The sequence below is a fragment of the Oreochromis aureus genome, linkage group 4 (assembly GCF_013358895.1).
Source record: "Oreochromis aureus strain Israel breed Guangdong linkage group 4, ZZ_aureus, whole genome shotgun sequence".
NCBI lineage: Eukaryota > Metazoa > Chordata > Actinopteri > Cichliformes > Cichlidae > Oreochromis > Oreochromis aureus.
This window is the reverse complement of record NC_052945.1, coordinates 13,525,059-13,540,379: the sequence shown is the minus strand read 5'-3', so window position 1 is coordinate 13,540,379 and position 15,321 is coordinate 13,525,059. Positions and strand designations below refer to the sequence as shown.

The 15,321-nt window shown below is 42.0% G+C and overlaps 1 protein-coding gene across 1 annotated transcript; it reads left to right on the top strand.

Moving 5' to 3' along the window:
• Positions 1 to 1,766: 1,766 nt before the first annotated feature.
• On the top strand, positions 1,767 to 14,240 carry cdc42ep4a (CDC42 effector protein (Rho GTPase binding) 4a). The gene is made up of 2 exons (XM_031736508.2): positions 1,767 to 2,039; positions 11,193 to 14,240. Exon 2 carries the CDS (start codon positions 11,329 to 11,331, stop codon positions 12,376 to 12,378), a length of 1,050 nt encoding a protein of 349 aa, XP_031592368.1. The 5' UTR covers positions 1,767 to 2,039; positions 11,193 to 11,328; the 3' UTR covers positions 12,379 to 14,240.
• Positions 14,241 to 15,321: the final 1,081 nt, after the last annotated feature.

The window sequence follows — 15,321 nt, the reverse complement described above, 5'->3', positions numbered from 1 at the left end:
GTGATGATTTCTAAATCAGACAAACCCATAATTTACAACAGAAAACAGAACTCATATAAAATGTTTTAAATGAGTCATATTACTGTTTTATGAATGATATTAGCTTCAAGTAATTAGGTTAACTGGCAACAGTTTCACAGAAGTAAAGATGGGCAGAGATTCAGCAATTTACCCAATGCAGCACTTGAGAAATCACTGTCTTTGAACACAATTCAACATGTCATCCACAAATGCAGGTTAAAGCTCCATCACACAAAGAAGAAGCCATATGTGAGCATGATCCAGAAACACCATCTTCTCTGAGCCAAAGCTCGTGTGAATGGACTGAGGCAACGTGGAAAACTGTTCTGTGGTCAGGTAAATTGAAATTTGAAATTATTTTTTGAAAAACATGGACACTGTAACCTCTGGACAAAAGACAAGAATGAACATATGGCTTGTTAGTAGCACTCAGTTCAAACCACGGGCTGCTGTTACATGAAGATGGGATAGTAGAGTGTGTGTCTAAGTTCTCGCCCATCCAGGTCACAGTAATGTAAGGAGCTTGGAAAGAAAAACGACTGGACTTCTTTAAGTTACTTGAAGATGTTTCACCTCTTATCTGAGAAGCTTCTTCAGTTCGAGTCTCAGGTATGTGGATCATGTGATGAGGCATATGATCAATAGTGGGTCAGCAACACTCTTTAGGAACAACTCCCACTAGGGCTTAAATACTAAGGGAGTTTAAGTTTACTCTCATCATAAAAAGCCATATTCTCTCATCAGCTGGTGGGACAGATCCTGGGAAAAAAGCCAAAGGCGGAAATAACTTTCAAATATTTGTAAAGGACGCAAGGCCATGCAGTTAAATACGGAACATTGTGGTTTCAGAGAATAGCTTGGAGAGACAGACTTGCATCACTACATACCTTGTCAAGTACGAAAGTGAATAGTCATGTCATTGGGTAGAGTGACTTGTTTCCTTTAGTAATTATCAACCATTCATGCATACCTTTCTCCTGAGGTAAAACCTGGGGTGCATATTTCTGCTTATTTGCATTACAGAAGGTACTAATGAGTGGACACTGACCGATGTCAGCTTATCAACCACAAGTTCAATACACAAGATCAATGCACAAGATCAAAGGGTTTGTTAACTCAATACAGTCTTTGCTGTTGTCAGAGAGAGAAAAATGTGTGGACGTGTAATAATTCTGACTAAAATCCTTATTGGAACTGTAAAAGAAATGAAGCCAGGGCAAAGCTCACCTTTAAGCAGCTTGGCAATGTCATGCCTTTACTTCAAATCCCTCTGAAAACACCAGTCCCGTATAAATTTGTCTTTGCAGATTTATTTATTACTTAAATCTTAAAACATGCAATGCTAGGCACTAAAACGATGACATCATTTCCCCTTTGACAAATGAACGAAGATATTCTCTCCGAAAATATCTAATAACGCAAACGTAAATGAGTATTGTATAATACTAGGAAGGATATGAAGAATCATTTTAAAGAATGCACAACACTGCTTATTGATAAATGTTTATTGCGCCTTGGAATATACTAGCATCAATAAAAGGCTTAATATGTGCCTGGGTCTAACAATATCGGCTTTCAAGTACATTTTCTTGGTACATTAATTATTAAGTATTTAAATTGGCTAACCTATTTATATATTTATTATTAAATATTTGATAAATTATCTTCGAGGTTTCCTTTGTGTCAGTGTGTCAAGGCAGTCTGGCCCCATGCTGGCACCCTGTGTCTTTAAGGACCCGTGTAAAGAGGGCGTGTTCAAGCACACTACCGCAGCAGGCGTTGTAGTGAGTTCATGCGCTTCAGAGTAGCAGCAGCGTTTGTAAGGATGTTGTGACAGCAGCTGTAATATTTCTCTAAAAAAACCGCCACACTCACTGGTCCATCCGCGTTGTCTGGAGTAGAAAGAACTAATCTGAGCGCCTCACAGCTCGTTTCGTTTGATGAATGCACCCCCATTGTTGGTCTGCTGGGGGCCTAAAAGTGGAGCAGCACCCGGCTTTTATGAATGGGGATGCTTGGTAAGCGTGTGTACTTTAATATTTGTACTTGCACTTAACATAAAACTGATCTTCTGGGTTGTGTGTGCACTTCAAGGACGCGTTTTAAACCGACATTTTATCGGGCCGTTCACCTGCGCGCACGGGGCTGCTCATGCTTCTACTCCGCTGGCCTATTATTGTTCTCCTGCCTTTGACCCACCCAGAATCAGCGCTTTATTGTAATGTGATCGAAGCTCGCTGATCGGCAGTGAGCGCAAGAGTGAATCAAGTGCTGCGGAATTAGCGCTTATTTCTTTGTGTGTCTGTTGTCGAAGGAATCGAGCCATTTTGTCCTCTCAGAAACAAATTGAGTTTATTTGTGTTTTTTGTTTGTTTATTTGGGGATGCTTTGAGGTTTAAGCGGATACACCATGTTTCCTTTTGCTTTAACCCCTGACTTTACTACAAACGACAACTCCCATAGGCCTGATCTTTAGAACACATGATAAACTTCAAAAATTCTCATAATTAGGCCAGTAACGTGTTTGATGGCTGTGCGTATTGGGGGTCCTTCATATTTTCTTAAAACACTTTGACATGCTTCTGGGAACTAATTCTAGAGTGAATGGAAGGTGGTAGAAGGACGTGATTTGGCACATTTCCTCGAAGTTGGAGGTGGCTTTGACATTATCAGATAAGGCTGGGAAAGAAAGATACGTTATACAGTTTCTGCCTCCACTTAAAGTGCACATTCACTTTGTCCAGGTCTTTGTACAGTTTTCCTGGTAAGGCTGGCACTTGATGAGTTCACTGACTGGTAGTGTGAGGTAATGGGCTTCAGGTCAGCGGCTATCTCTCCATCACCCTGCACTGATAAGAACTTACAGCAATTGTCTGAAGAGATGATGTTATCAGAGGTCTGTGCTTGTGAGGAAGTTACGGTGGCTTTCAGGAAATTTGACCTGCCTTGTTGAAAATGTGCAAGGGCCTTTTATGAGATGTGAGGTTGTCTTGGAGCGGTGTGATGGATTCAGGTTGATGACACTGCAAACATGCAAGCATAGTTGACCAGATTTACATGTTTTAGGCTTTCTTTAGCCTGTTTACTTTGTCTTTAATACAAAGTGACATGATTTTAAACCAGCCCGCACAAGTTCTGCTCCCTATGCAGAGTTCTTTTTTTCTTCTTCTTCTTCTTCTTTTAAATTACAAAGTTGGTGTCTAATTGCCTGCAGGAGGTGGTTAGTGCCTGAAGGTGAAAGTTATCCTTCCCTCTTGTGTTGTTGGACACTGCGCCAAGCACCCTGTTATTATGCACAGCACAGTGTAGACAGGATTTGTTGGCTCGTATCCCGGGAAGAGCAACCTGCTAATAAGTTTGTTTACAAGAGCAAGCAAAGTTGCTCACTTTTAATGTGGATATTCCAAAATAAGTCTGTGGTAATGCTGAAGGGAAACTCAGTTATTTGTGGCTACTGGCTAAATAGTCCTGCACCCATGTTTGAACATGTTTGCAGTTTGTGTGCTCATTTGAGGCTGTGTGTGTGTCCTGTCCAGCCCCTTCACATTCCAGGAAATACCAATATAAACTGTTTTTTTCGTGTGTTGTGTTTTTTTTTTTTTTTTTTTTTTTTTTTTCCTCCCGGAATTCCTCTGAGGATGGTAGTAGGGAATATCTGGGTTACTTTGGAGAAGAGCCTTGGATTTGAACTTTCTTTCAGCACTTACACAGTACAGATGTGTTTTAGCCAGTTTGGCTTCTGACATATGGCAAGTGTCATTAGTTTTCTGCTACTTACCTTTTTATTACCTTGTCCAAATATCAAATACTGAGAGTTTATCATATGACAGTGTGTGAATGCTGTGTCTGTTTGGTTCTTTTGCCTTTTGTTTGGCTTCATTGTGTTCTAGTCCTATCCAGCATGCTGCTTTGTTGCACTGTATGCTGGGGCCTGTTAGCAAAGAGGTAAATGTTTGTTCTGTTCCGCCATCCTGTTTCCTTGTTACTGGATGCACGTATTGCATGGAGTTGATGTCATTGTACCAAAAGACAATGACAGGGACTTCTGTTCAAATCCAAATGTGATCAGAGATGTCCTCTTTCATTCTATTTGATTTGTTGTGCGGTATTTGCCTGACATTCATTGTCCATTAGAATTGCACCATAGATACACAAGCATATTTCTTTTATTTAAAATAAGAAATGGAAAAATAAACCGAGTTCGTCCATGTCCCACCAGCCTGTGCTTTCCTTTGCTTGTCTGACCCCATAGTTATGTCACTGCAGCGCTTTCAAACAGGAGTCTCCAAAACCTATTGCTTTTCTGATTTCTAAAATGTTTTCTGGTTTTCTTTCCATCAAGGCAAACAGATTTCTTCCCAAATGGTTCAAAATAGAACCTCATTCATCTTCTGCAGCACTTAAAACACCCACCACACAGACAGCTGGGCCGGAGGCCAGAGCTGTCAACAGCTGTTGTGACTCAGCTACCTGGCGTGGTAAAGATCCGGTTGTGATCGTTTTCGAAAACGATTAAAGTCACCCGGACCTGACACTCTCCATGTACTGATACATATTGCGTTTGGAGTCTGCTTTTACACACACAATGTCCTACAGGCTTATTAAAACAGGGTGTCGATGGAGATATGAGCTGTTTGTTTGACTAGCCTGTCTGTAACACAGTATGGTGGAGAAAAGCCTTGTTTACATTATGAGTGATCAGGAAGGGCAGGCTGAGAAGATTTCCGGAGTGATGGGAGGGTTTACTGCCTAATTTTCTCCCTGCCCTTCCTGTGGATGTACCCTCCAACACGTGTCTTCATTAAACGGCTCCATCATGTGCAGCTATGTATGTCCAGTCTGTCCTTTTGGGAAGTTCTTGGCTAATTGCTTGTTTTGAAGAGACTGATTTTCAGTGATGTGTCTCAGTGGTAATTAAGTTATGCTTTTGCAACTGTGTGCATCCACATTTTAAGAATGCTCAAATATCTTTGTGCATACAGAAGGGGACAGTTATTAATGACTTAAGACTGGTCGTTGATCTTGTAGATCCAGCTGGAACAGGATGGAAAAAGTTGGAAAGGTATTAGCTTAATGTTAAGTGGTTGCCTCTGGCATGCTCACTCGTTGATATCGCCAGCGTGAACCTGCTTTCCGTCAATTCCCTGTAATTATTCCGAGACACTCTAAATGCCAAAGTTGTGCCTCCCACCCTCTGTTTGTATTTAGATAGCATGCCCAGTACACAAATGACGTTGGTGTCCAGCCATACTGGCTCCATTTTCAGTAGCGCAATAGTAACTTTTTATTCCGATCAGAGATGATAGCAGAGCCGGGATGGATAGCATTGTTTGTCTATAAAAAGGCATTGTAGATCCATGAAAATAATGTTTATCAGCCTTGTTTAACCCACAGAATACTTTTCATTCTTGAAGCGCAATGCAGCATTATTGTTTGCCATCCACTGATTGTGCCTGTAATAGAAGCTGTCAGTTTGATCACAGCAGAGGACGGAGAGAAAGAGATGCTGTGTCATGTCTGGAGGCTGTGTTGGCTGTAAATGTAAAAGAGACAAGTCATCCCCTCTTGGGTATCTGAGTTCAGCTGGTTCACGTCGAGCACGCCTGTTTTCTGCCACAAACCCTTTCAGTGACTGCCGAGGTGTCACCTTCTGTCCTGGTCTTCATCACTTTTCCTCCTTCCAGCTGGATGATTTGCTTTACTTGTAAATAGCACCGACTTGAATAGTCTGCATGGTGAATACAGTGGCATTTTCAATTTCAAAGTGTTGCTTCGTGAATGTTGGTAGAGTTCCACGCTAGCCGCTTTCACTTCTTATGTTGAGAAAACACCGACTAGCTTTGTCGTAAATGAACAAATGTGTGTAAATAAGCAAAAACAAAACAGTTGTGCAGGAAACCGGCACACACTGGTGTCTGTCATGCAAACAGACCTAAGCCACAAGTCTGAAACCTAGCTAGCACATTTCCCACATGTCAAATGTGAATATTTGTGGTAGAGCGTAACCCACTTCAGGCTAGTTTTAGTGATCATGGTTTGTATATTGATCTATAGCCTCAATATACATCCTGATCTTTCAAGAAAGGATATTTATGATGATATAGAAAAAAAGATACATATAAATAAATGGAGTTTTCCATCCTATATTATTTTCAAGTCAGCTACTGTCACTGATGACACACTTCCTAATTTTCAATTGAAACAAGGTGCCAGCAGTGCCATCATCAGTATCATGTAACAATCATGACACTGCATAAATTAAATGTAAGATAAACTTCTAAGTAAAAGTATAAAATAGCTGCGTAAAACTTTCGTATAACAAAACCTAAAGTCCATTGACCTGGAGCCTGCATAATATTGTCACATGAAAAAAATGAATCGACGTTTTCTACCTCTTGCTTAAAGCCCTGCTTTTCCATCATGTTACCGCATAATTTAATCCATCCAAGTAATTTCCATTCATCATTTGCTCTTCCTGTCGTACGGCGCGCAACCAGCGAGTGCTAGCGATGCTTGATTGATTAGTTTGTTTATTTTTGCACATCGCCAGCTACTAGTATCTCCTCCTCCTGTGCCGTCCTAGTCTGTAACTCGTTTGTTGTTTCCACCTTTAGCAGGAAGAGTTTTCTCACATATTTTGCAAAGTACTGCACTTTGCTGGAGGTTTTTGAGGTCGTTCTCTTTTTGGGTAACAAAATGTCATCGATTTGTAGCTCTTGTTCCCAAACGTGCTTCTCCTTGTTGTGAACATAAACGTATGATCTCACAATATGACACTTTTATTTTATTTTTTACATGTACTGAATGATGTCATGACAAAGGTCTTTATCAATAGCCTGTCAGTGGGCGGGATTGGAGCCTTTGTTGGGCGGATTCTGGCCCGTGAGCTTTGTTTGGTTAAACGATGGTTTACCAATGCAATGTTATATTTTTAACACTCTTAAAAGTTCTTGTCAGTTTGTTCTTGCCGCTTCTCTCAATATTCCCCTCACTGTCTATCTAAGGATAGAAACGGATTTAGTGCTCAGCAACATGAATACCAATTCAAAAACCTACAGGCACTTTTATTAGCAGGAAGGCTCTAAAAACCTCTTGTTCTTTGATCCCTACAGAACGGTGTGCCCCACTGGGTGAGGTGTGACACTAACACAGCATACCTCCTCACAGCAGCTTGTGAGGTATTTGTGGTCACAGAAAAAAGAACAAAAAACCCCCCAGAAACAATTTTATCTTCTGGTCCCTGTGTTATTTTTCAGAGGAATTGAGTGGTTGTTTTGTTAAACTCTCTGTGATTATTGATGTTTCTGCATTCATCATTTTCTGGAAAATGGGTTGTCTTAGGGTGTGCGATTTCCTGATTTGACTGCATGTCCATTTGGGGCTGTCGTGCACTGAAGTTTCCCGGAGTGCTTGGTGATGTGCCCAACTGTCCTGTTTTGTTCAGACATTGGTGTTTTTCTTTAAATATATAAACAAGCAAACAAAACCTCTCAGGGCTTATTTAGTGTGATCGTGTCTGTTCTGAAATGTTTTAGCTTCCGTGCTATATTGGATCTGCATGGGGAAATTGGTGGCGGGGTGTAAACGTACCAAAGATACCCTCTCGGTCAACACGTCTGAAGCTGCAACACCACAAGCGAATGGCACGTCTAGTTGATTGCCCCAAATGGACTATTTAAGCAACGGCTAAATTTGGCCTTCGCGTAAGAAAAAGGGCTTTATTTGTATTTTCTCATTAGAGCAGTATGTTTTCTCATTGCTGTATTTATCTCAGAGGGCATCATCAGCTTGATGTCTGTTGTCCCCCGTTTGTGTGATTGAGAGATAATGTGATTTCCACTGTTTGTCCTTTGGCTGCTCCTTCCTAAATGAGATATTCAGGCCCGCTAACTGAGTTGCATGGCAGATACCTATCTACTAGAGGCCATTTGTCTGCGTAATTAGTAGAGTATGTGTGTGAGAGTCTGTGCTAGCCTATTACTGAGCAACTGTGTACCTCTTGGTGGTGTTGCACTTAAACATTTGGGAATAAATTAGGGTTTTCACAAGCAATCAGAATGTTTACAAATTGCTTGATAATTGGAGTATTTTTCAAGCAGAGCTGTTCACCTTTTTTTTTTTTTTTTTTTTTCGCACAGATTTAGGGTCCATCATGTGGCTTTTCCTCCCCCTAATGTCAGTCCACCCTCTGGTCATTCGATTGTCCGTCCAGGTCAGTGACTTCAAATGATGCGCACAGAGAGTCTGAACCCCTCCCGTCTTCCAGACAGCAGAATGCACAGAGCACAAAGAAGGCGCATCAATACTCAGTTCCGGAAATGGCCCATAAGTCATGGTTGAGACTCGGTTTATGTGTCTGCGAGTGATCTCTTGTGTTTCAGTATTGATTGGCTTGGTGCGAGAATATTGACAAGAAGTGAGAAGTTATGCTCGTCTAAGGCTTGCTGTAGAAAACGTACTGGATGCAGGTTAATTATCTCAGTGAATTTTGACTCGTAGGTTAAACTCGTAGCTACTTTTCTTTCCCCACTTCCTCCAGTGTGGCATTTGTTTATAGCTGTAAGAAATGACTGCAGGTTTAGTGAGGTTACTGTTTCATTTAGTGCGCTCCTTTTGACCTCTTTAGTAGAAGTAAAACAGCAGATTGTGTTTTTTTTCTTTGGCTCTTTTTGCCCCCCTCCAGGTTTAGAACTACTCCATAGCATAAATACATCTGGCAAAATGGGTTATAATATCGCTTATAAAAAAGAACAACATGAGATGACTGAAGAAGTGGAGTAGCACCCACAACTGTTTGGAAACATTCCAATGTACTCGTGGTTGCTGCAGTATGTGTGCATGCATGTACTGCTGCTTTTACTTAGCAGCTGACAAACACCACATCAAGGCAGGTCAGTCAACCTCATAATCTATACACATCAGTTAAGACAGCTCTAGCTTTCAAGAAGCTGAACTGTCAAACTGAAAAAATGCAGATGTGCTTCATTTGCTGTTCATCCTCGTTCCTGTCCCGCATTTTAGTGGGCTCTGTTGCAGTTAGATCACGAGTGTTGTGAAAGTTTGTTTATAAAGTTAATCCTCCCCCCCTTCACCCCTGGTGCTGCGATCCAGCGGTTCCCACGCTAACTGCTGCCTTCTCAGGCCCTTTTCCACTCTCCATCTATATCTGCCACTCCCCCACCCCCCACTCGTGCGTGCATGCACTTCCGCAAATATGACAAAGCCATAAATATAGAAGAAGGTCTTGGGTTGGATGTAAATGTGGAACTGCAGTGTTTTTGTTTTTTTTTCTGGTACAATGTGGTTTGGAGCTGACAATGAGAAGTCTGTCTGGTGGTCTATAGCAAGCTTCTGCATCCATATCACTGCGATGGGCACCATAGAGCTTTTCAGCTTGATCCTGGCCTAGAGGGTGATATAGAGGAGTGGGAGGGAGGTTTTCACTATCTCCGCTTTTTTGATCCAGTAGTTGTTGTTTTGTTTTTTTTCTTTCCCGTGTTTATGCCACCCAGGAGCAACTAGTCAGGAAAGAAAAGGCTGTTATTTTGGCTGGGTGTGAATATCTGGCCTTCCCTGAAACAAATCAGAACAGGCAGCTACAAAAATAAACACATTTCAGCAAAAAAGTGACCTTGTTTATGTATCTTGTTGAAATCATTTGGAGTTCATGGAAAGTTTTGTCATCACAGCTCAGCCTCTGGTTTATCGAGCTTGTTTTTTTTACAGCACCGGAATATTTCTGAGTTTTAATCAATTTCCATTTTGGCCAATAGAAAGTAATAACACAAGGTGAGTGAGCACAGGCTATGGCTGACAGAAGGCCATACGTTGCATTCGAGGCCTGGAGCCGCCCGTAGCCTCTGACAGGAAACGCTGTCGCTTGCACGAGGGAGGGTGTTTCTATGGAAACCGAAGCAGGTGAAGACATTAACAGGAAGCAGAGAAGAGACTCAGCTGGCAAAGACAGGGGGTGGAGACCGAAGAATGAGGTCAATGCACGCAAAAGCCTGCCACTTTAAACAGCTAAAATCTCTTCCAGCATAAACAGCTGTGACTTAAATATGTTTTAAAGGGCTTTCTTGCAAGAAAGCTAAAGTCAAGGTTAAGTGTTCATATCCCTGTGTTAGGTTAAGTAAACAAAGAAAACGGCACTATGAGCAAGCTAGAGAGACGCACGCTAAAGCCGGCGAGGTAAACCTTTTCTTCAGACATGCTTATGCACAACCACAGAGATTTTCCATCCACACGTCAGCTGTGCATGTGTTTTTGATGTCTTTGTGTGGAAACCGCTTGCGCTTCACTCTGTGGGCCACCATGAGAGTGCTCTTTTCATGTGTATTTTATATAATTGGACTGATGGTTAATGAGACACCCTGCTCCTGCCCTCCAGTGCATCACCTGAGGAAACAGCGGTGTCCGGCTGGCTGCCTGTGGCGGGGTTTCCTCTGTCTGAGCTCTCAGTAACGTAGAAACACAATTTCTGTCAGCTGTCATAAACCTCTGTGGCTTAAACACCACTGCCTAAGATGAGGAATACATTGTCATTTCATTGTTGCAATAATCCAGCTCTATAGTTAGATGACAGGGGTATCATTGTTTTTGATGCATGTATAATTGTCCTTTTGTCACTAGAAGATAGTTTTCGGTCTTGCAGTGAAGTTATACTTTGCAAAAAAAAAAAAAAAAAAAGAAATCTGTGGCAGCTCTCAGTTATCTTGCCTTGATTCATGTTGGCCTGTGGTTGGTGTTTTCCTCTAAGTTATGGCGCTGTTTAAGTAAAATCCTGTGATGGTCTACATCTATTTTTTTTTCTTTTTTTTCCTCTGCAGTGTATTTTAGAGTTTATCTCACAGAGTTCTGCTCATCATTATAGACTCAATAATTGATAGCTTCAGCTCTTGCAATTAGTGGCAACATTTGGAATTCCTTCATATGTTTTTTTTTTTGTTTTTTTTCTTAGAATTAAAGGGCTGAATGTTGACTTTCTTGGCAACATAATTTAAAATCTATGCTTTAGCTGGAACATATAGATTGTTTCTTTTTGCGTTCTGCTGGTTTTGAGTCAAGTTAGAAAGACACACTTTGAAGTTTTTTTTGATTGTCAAAGTATCTAAACATAAAACATTTTGATTCGATTATGTCTATTTCTAACTTATTGTGTGTTTTTCCAGGTTCCCTGGCTGACTGGATTTGAGGACCATCAATATTCATTCCAAGATTTCAAAAAAGGACTTTCCCAAAGATTCAGGTGATCTTTTTGCCAACCAGCTACCTCTTAGTGCACAACAAAACCCCTGATCAGCCACCATGCCGATCTTAAAACAGCTAGTGTCGTCCTCCTCCCAGACAAAGCGCCGCTCCCGTATGGACCTGACCAGGGAGATGATCAGTGCTCCCCTGGGTGACTTTCGCCACACCATGCACGTAGGCCGCAGCGGTGATGCTTTTGGTGACACCTCCTTTCTCAGCACACGCTCAGGGGAACCCCCTCCCGAGTCCACAACATTTCCTCGCTCTCCTCGGCCTGGGCTCCTGTCACGCACCTTTAGGAGCAGCAAGCGCTCCCAGTCGGTGAACAGAGTGGACCAACAGAAAGATGGCGCTCTGGTGGTCCCCGGAGGATCACCCACCTATGTAAAAAATGCCATGTCCCTTCCGTTTCTCAATGATGAAGACAGAGGCGACAGCATGGTGGCAAAGAGTTTGTCTTCAAGTCCGCTGAAGCTGCACAGCGACCTGGATGGGAGAGGTGCGGTTGCAGCTACTCACGCTTTAGAGCTGGAAGAACGAAGTTTTGGTGAGCTGACTGAGCTCCCAGAGAGCTCAATTCAGTACGGAGGTGGAATGAAGCATGCAGTGTCGGTTATGTCTTTCCACGTTGACCTGGGTCCCTCCATGCTGGGTGAAATCCTGGGTGTGATGGAGAAGGAGGATGATGATCTTGGCTACGAGGAGGGCAAGAGCAGCGAGGGCTGCACCTCGCCACTGCTTGGCGCCCATGGTGAGGAAGAGGTTTATGTAGAGGGTGAAAAAGATGATGAGGAGCAGGTGGAGGCAAATGAAGAAGCAGAAGAGCTGCAGCACCAGGCCTCTATGCATCCAGCCAGCTCTGTTGATCTGAGGCAGGAGGACGGAGGGCCTTACACTCCAGAGTACACTCCTGAGATACGCCCCAAACACTTGCAGCACCTAGACAGCTGCTCCATGTCCAGTTCTGGGTCTGCTGCTCTGGATGAGAAACCCAGCAGCCTGATCTTTGCAGGAGATACAGATAGCGCCACCTTCAGTGCCCCACCAGAGGAGGAGAGCAACTTTTCCTCTTTCTTGGAGGATGAAGATGATGAGATTCATGTATGAGAGTCTGCTGGAAGGAAAAAAAATAAGAATAAGCTGTGGAAGTGGTTTATGTGCAACTGGCAAGTCCTTTGACAGTGTGGATTTGCAGTTAAATGGGAAGACGATACTGTAGTCAGGAACTGTGCGAATGGGACTGTGAAGAAGATGGAGGGTTCCTCCTTTATAGGGCTACAAAGAAAGAGTGACTGCTCCTTTAGGATGTGCCCAAACTCTGTCTGTCAGAGAGCGTTACCCTCCACTCTCTTTCTGTCAATCTGTGACTCCCTTTTGAACACCGAGGGAACTGACATGGAAGGGAACACACTTTCTGAATATGGAACATTCCAGAAGTAAGCAGGGAGTAGCGGTTAGAAAGGAACTTTTGTAGGAAAAACACTTTCCACAAGTAAAACTCAGTTCAGCCTTTCTCTTTCCCCCTCTCTCCCCTCTCGCTTGATGTGTCACATGTGCTTTTTTCATTCGGTTCGCCTCTTTTCTTCGCTCTGGCTGTGGGACATCATGAGGCCTGAGCTAAACAGAAGGCCTCTGTCACAACAGGATCACTGGTGGGTGTCTTGTCACAATAAAGGGAGCTGTGGTTGTCACTGGTGTGTGAGGCCCTGCACTGAGCCTCTTTCATCTGAAGATATTATAGCAGTACCATAGATCTATCAGATTTCTTTCTCCCTTAGTATAACTTATGTATCTCAGGGTCTTTGTGACACTGTTTAAAGAATACAGTTTCCTGCTGTAAAGCTGGACCACAAAGCCAACACCAAATTGTCTCCTTTTTTTGTAATTCACTGAGTTTCACTCTGTGAATTGGAGAAAAGCAGGGAAGTAGAGCTAATGGAGATGCATTGGGCTGAACTAAATAGAAAGCAAGGTGTTACTACAGCAAACTGGAGGTGTGATGTAGTGTAGTCCACTCTTAGTTGTCTTTTATATCTTTTCTGATGCATTTTTCCTGATGATCTCCATTAATTAGCACAAAGTGACTTTCCTTTAGTCGTGTCAAGTTCGAGTTGAAACCGAATAACCACTTCCTTCCTTTTTTTTTCGTTACATCCGAGCAACTGCAGCGGTGCAAGTGATCTGTGTAGAAGATTTTCATTACTCAAGGGGACTACCTATATGTGTAAACTATTTTCACCACTACGTATGAGTAGGGCTTCACTGAATAGGTGACGGACGAATTACGTGTACCAGGAGGCACAAGTAAATCAGACACTACTAGTATTTGGTGTTAAAAACATGTTTTCTCTATAGTCTTTGTTAAAAACATTTCTACTGTGTTTGTTATGTCTGGAGAGTGGATTTAAAAAAAGAAAGAAAAAAGAAAAGACAGCCAGCAATGGATGCAAGAGCATTAAGAAAAGATTGCTATTTTTGTGCAAGTTGCATAGTCGTTGCAGCTTGACTGCCTTTCTTGCATCATTAAAAGCCATGGCCAGAAAGTATTGAGGCTTAGTTGGGCTGATTGATTTCACTGCCTTAACTGAAACTGACAGATGTGCCAAATTATGATTTTTTTTTTCTTCTTCTTTTCTCTCTCTCTTTGCTTTTGGGAGAATCTGCCACTTACATTTCACTTCCTTCTCTCTACCAGTATTCACTGTGTAAGTTTCAGCGTGCAAATTAAGACAAGTGCTATAAGGTGTGATGTCCTGAAACTGAAGAGCTTGCATAACTGGATATATATCACTCATGCACTACAAAATACACGCAAGTAAATCCAACTGTTAATTGGGTGCGAATGAGAAGTTGTCTGTGTTTTCTGTGTGATATTACACCATATTTTTGTCCCCACTGTATATTTACAGCCTCTTTTCTGTACTGCTCAAAATAACCTATATTTTTCAATAAAAGCTTGAATACCTTCACTGTTTCATATTTGATTGTTTTTTTTATTTGAGTACATCAAAAAGCAGTGTGTTTTTAGTGCTACCCACTCAGCAGCATTAACAAAGGAATTCCTTGAGTGCCTCGTGTTTCCTGCCATTCACCATCTCTCCAAGCAGAGGAAGGAAGGAAGCAATTGAGACTTTATTGGCCTTAGTTGTACACTTTTCTTAAATATACAATGTCAAAGAATTATGAGTAAACCTGTGCATGTGGAGGAGAAAAGCATCTTATTTAAAAAAATGTTTTAGTTAGTTTTTTTTAAATCGTGCAGGTGTGAGAGGGGTGAAAGATGGATTCAGGGGGGAAAGTTTATCACCGAGGAGTGCTGCATTGACAAATAGCAAAGACGGGCAATTTCTCTTACCTTGGTGATTGGAGGATGGATGAGCTTTATACTCACCTGAGACCGGGATCCTGCTCATCATCGCTGACTCAAAGCTGCTCTGTCACTTTTGATTTTAAAGGCAGTGCTTTGGCTTTTCATGCCCTGGTGAGCCCCCTCGCAGCACTGGCAAAGTCCACGCGCTGTTTTGTTAATGCTTGCTGCAGACAGTTCAAGGTCTTATCCTGCATCCCTCTGCATTAAAACTGCATTCAGAAAACAGCGCGCCGTTTCTCTTTGGTGTCTCATTTCGATTCTACTCTTTCATCTCCACTTCAGGGAATGTTTAATCTCTTTCCACTTTGAGTTTTTCATAGTCACATTATGCCAGTGTCCAATCTGCCAGAGGGCTAGAAAAAGTCATTATTCTTACACTTGTGGTAAAGCAGCCCATTTATATTGATTGTTGTGGTCAATACAAACCAGTAGTGGTATTGATCCTTCTTTTCTCTGCCTTTATAAAGTCATTATTCTTCTCTCAGATTGTTAGGATTTTTCTTTGAGAGAGACTAAATCTTCCCCGTGCACCACTTTGGCATTTGATTCTGAAAATCTCAATTTGAATTACTTCTTATAACTGGGTTGTATAAAGGGTTGACAGTAAAGGGAAAATCACATTGGAATGAAGTTTCGGGGTCACCAAGAACTACCTCAGTGTACCTTACCACTGATTCCCC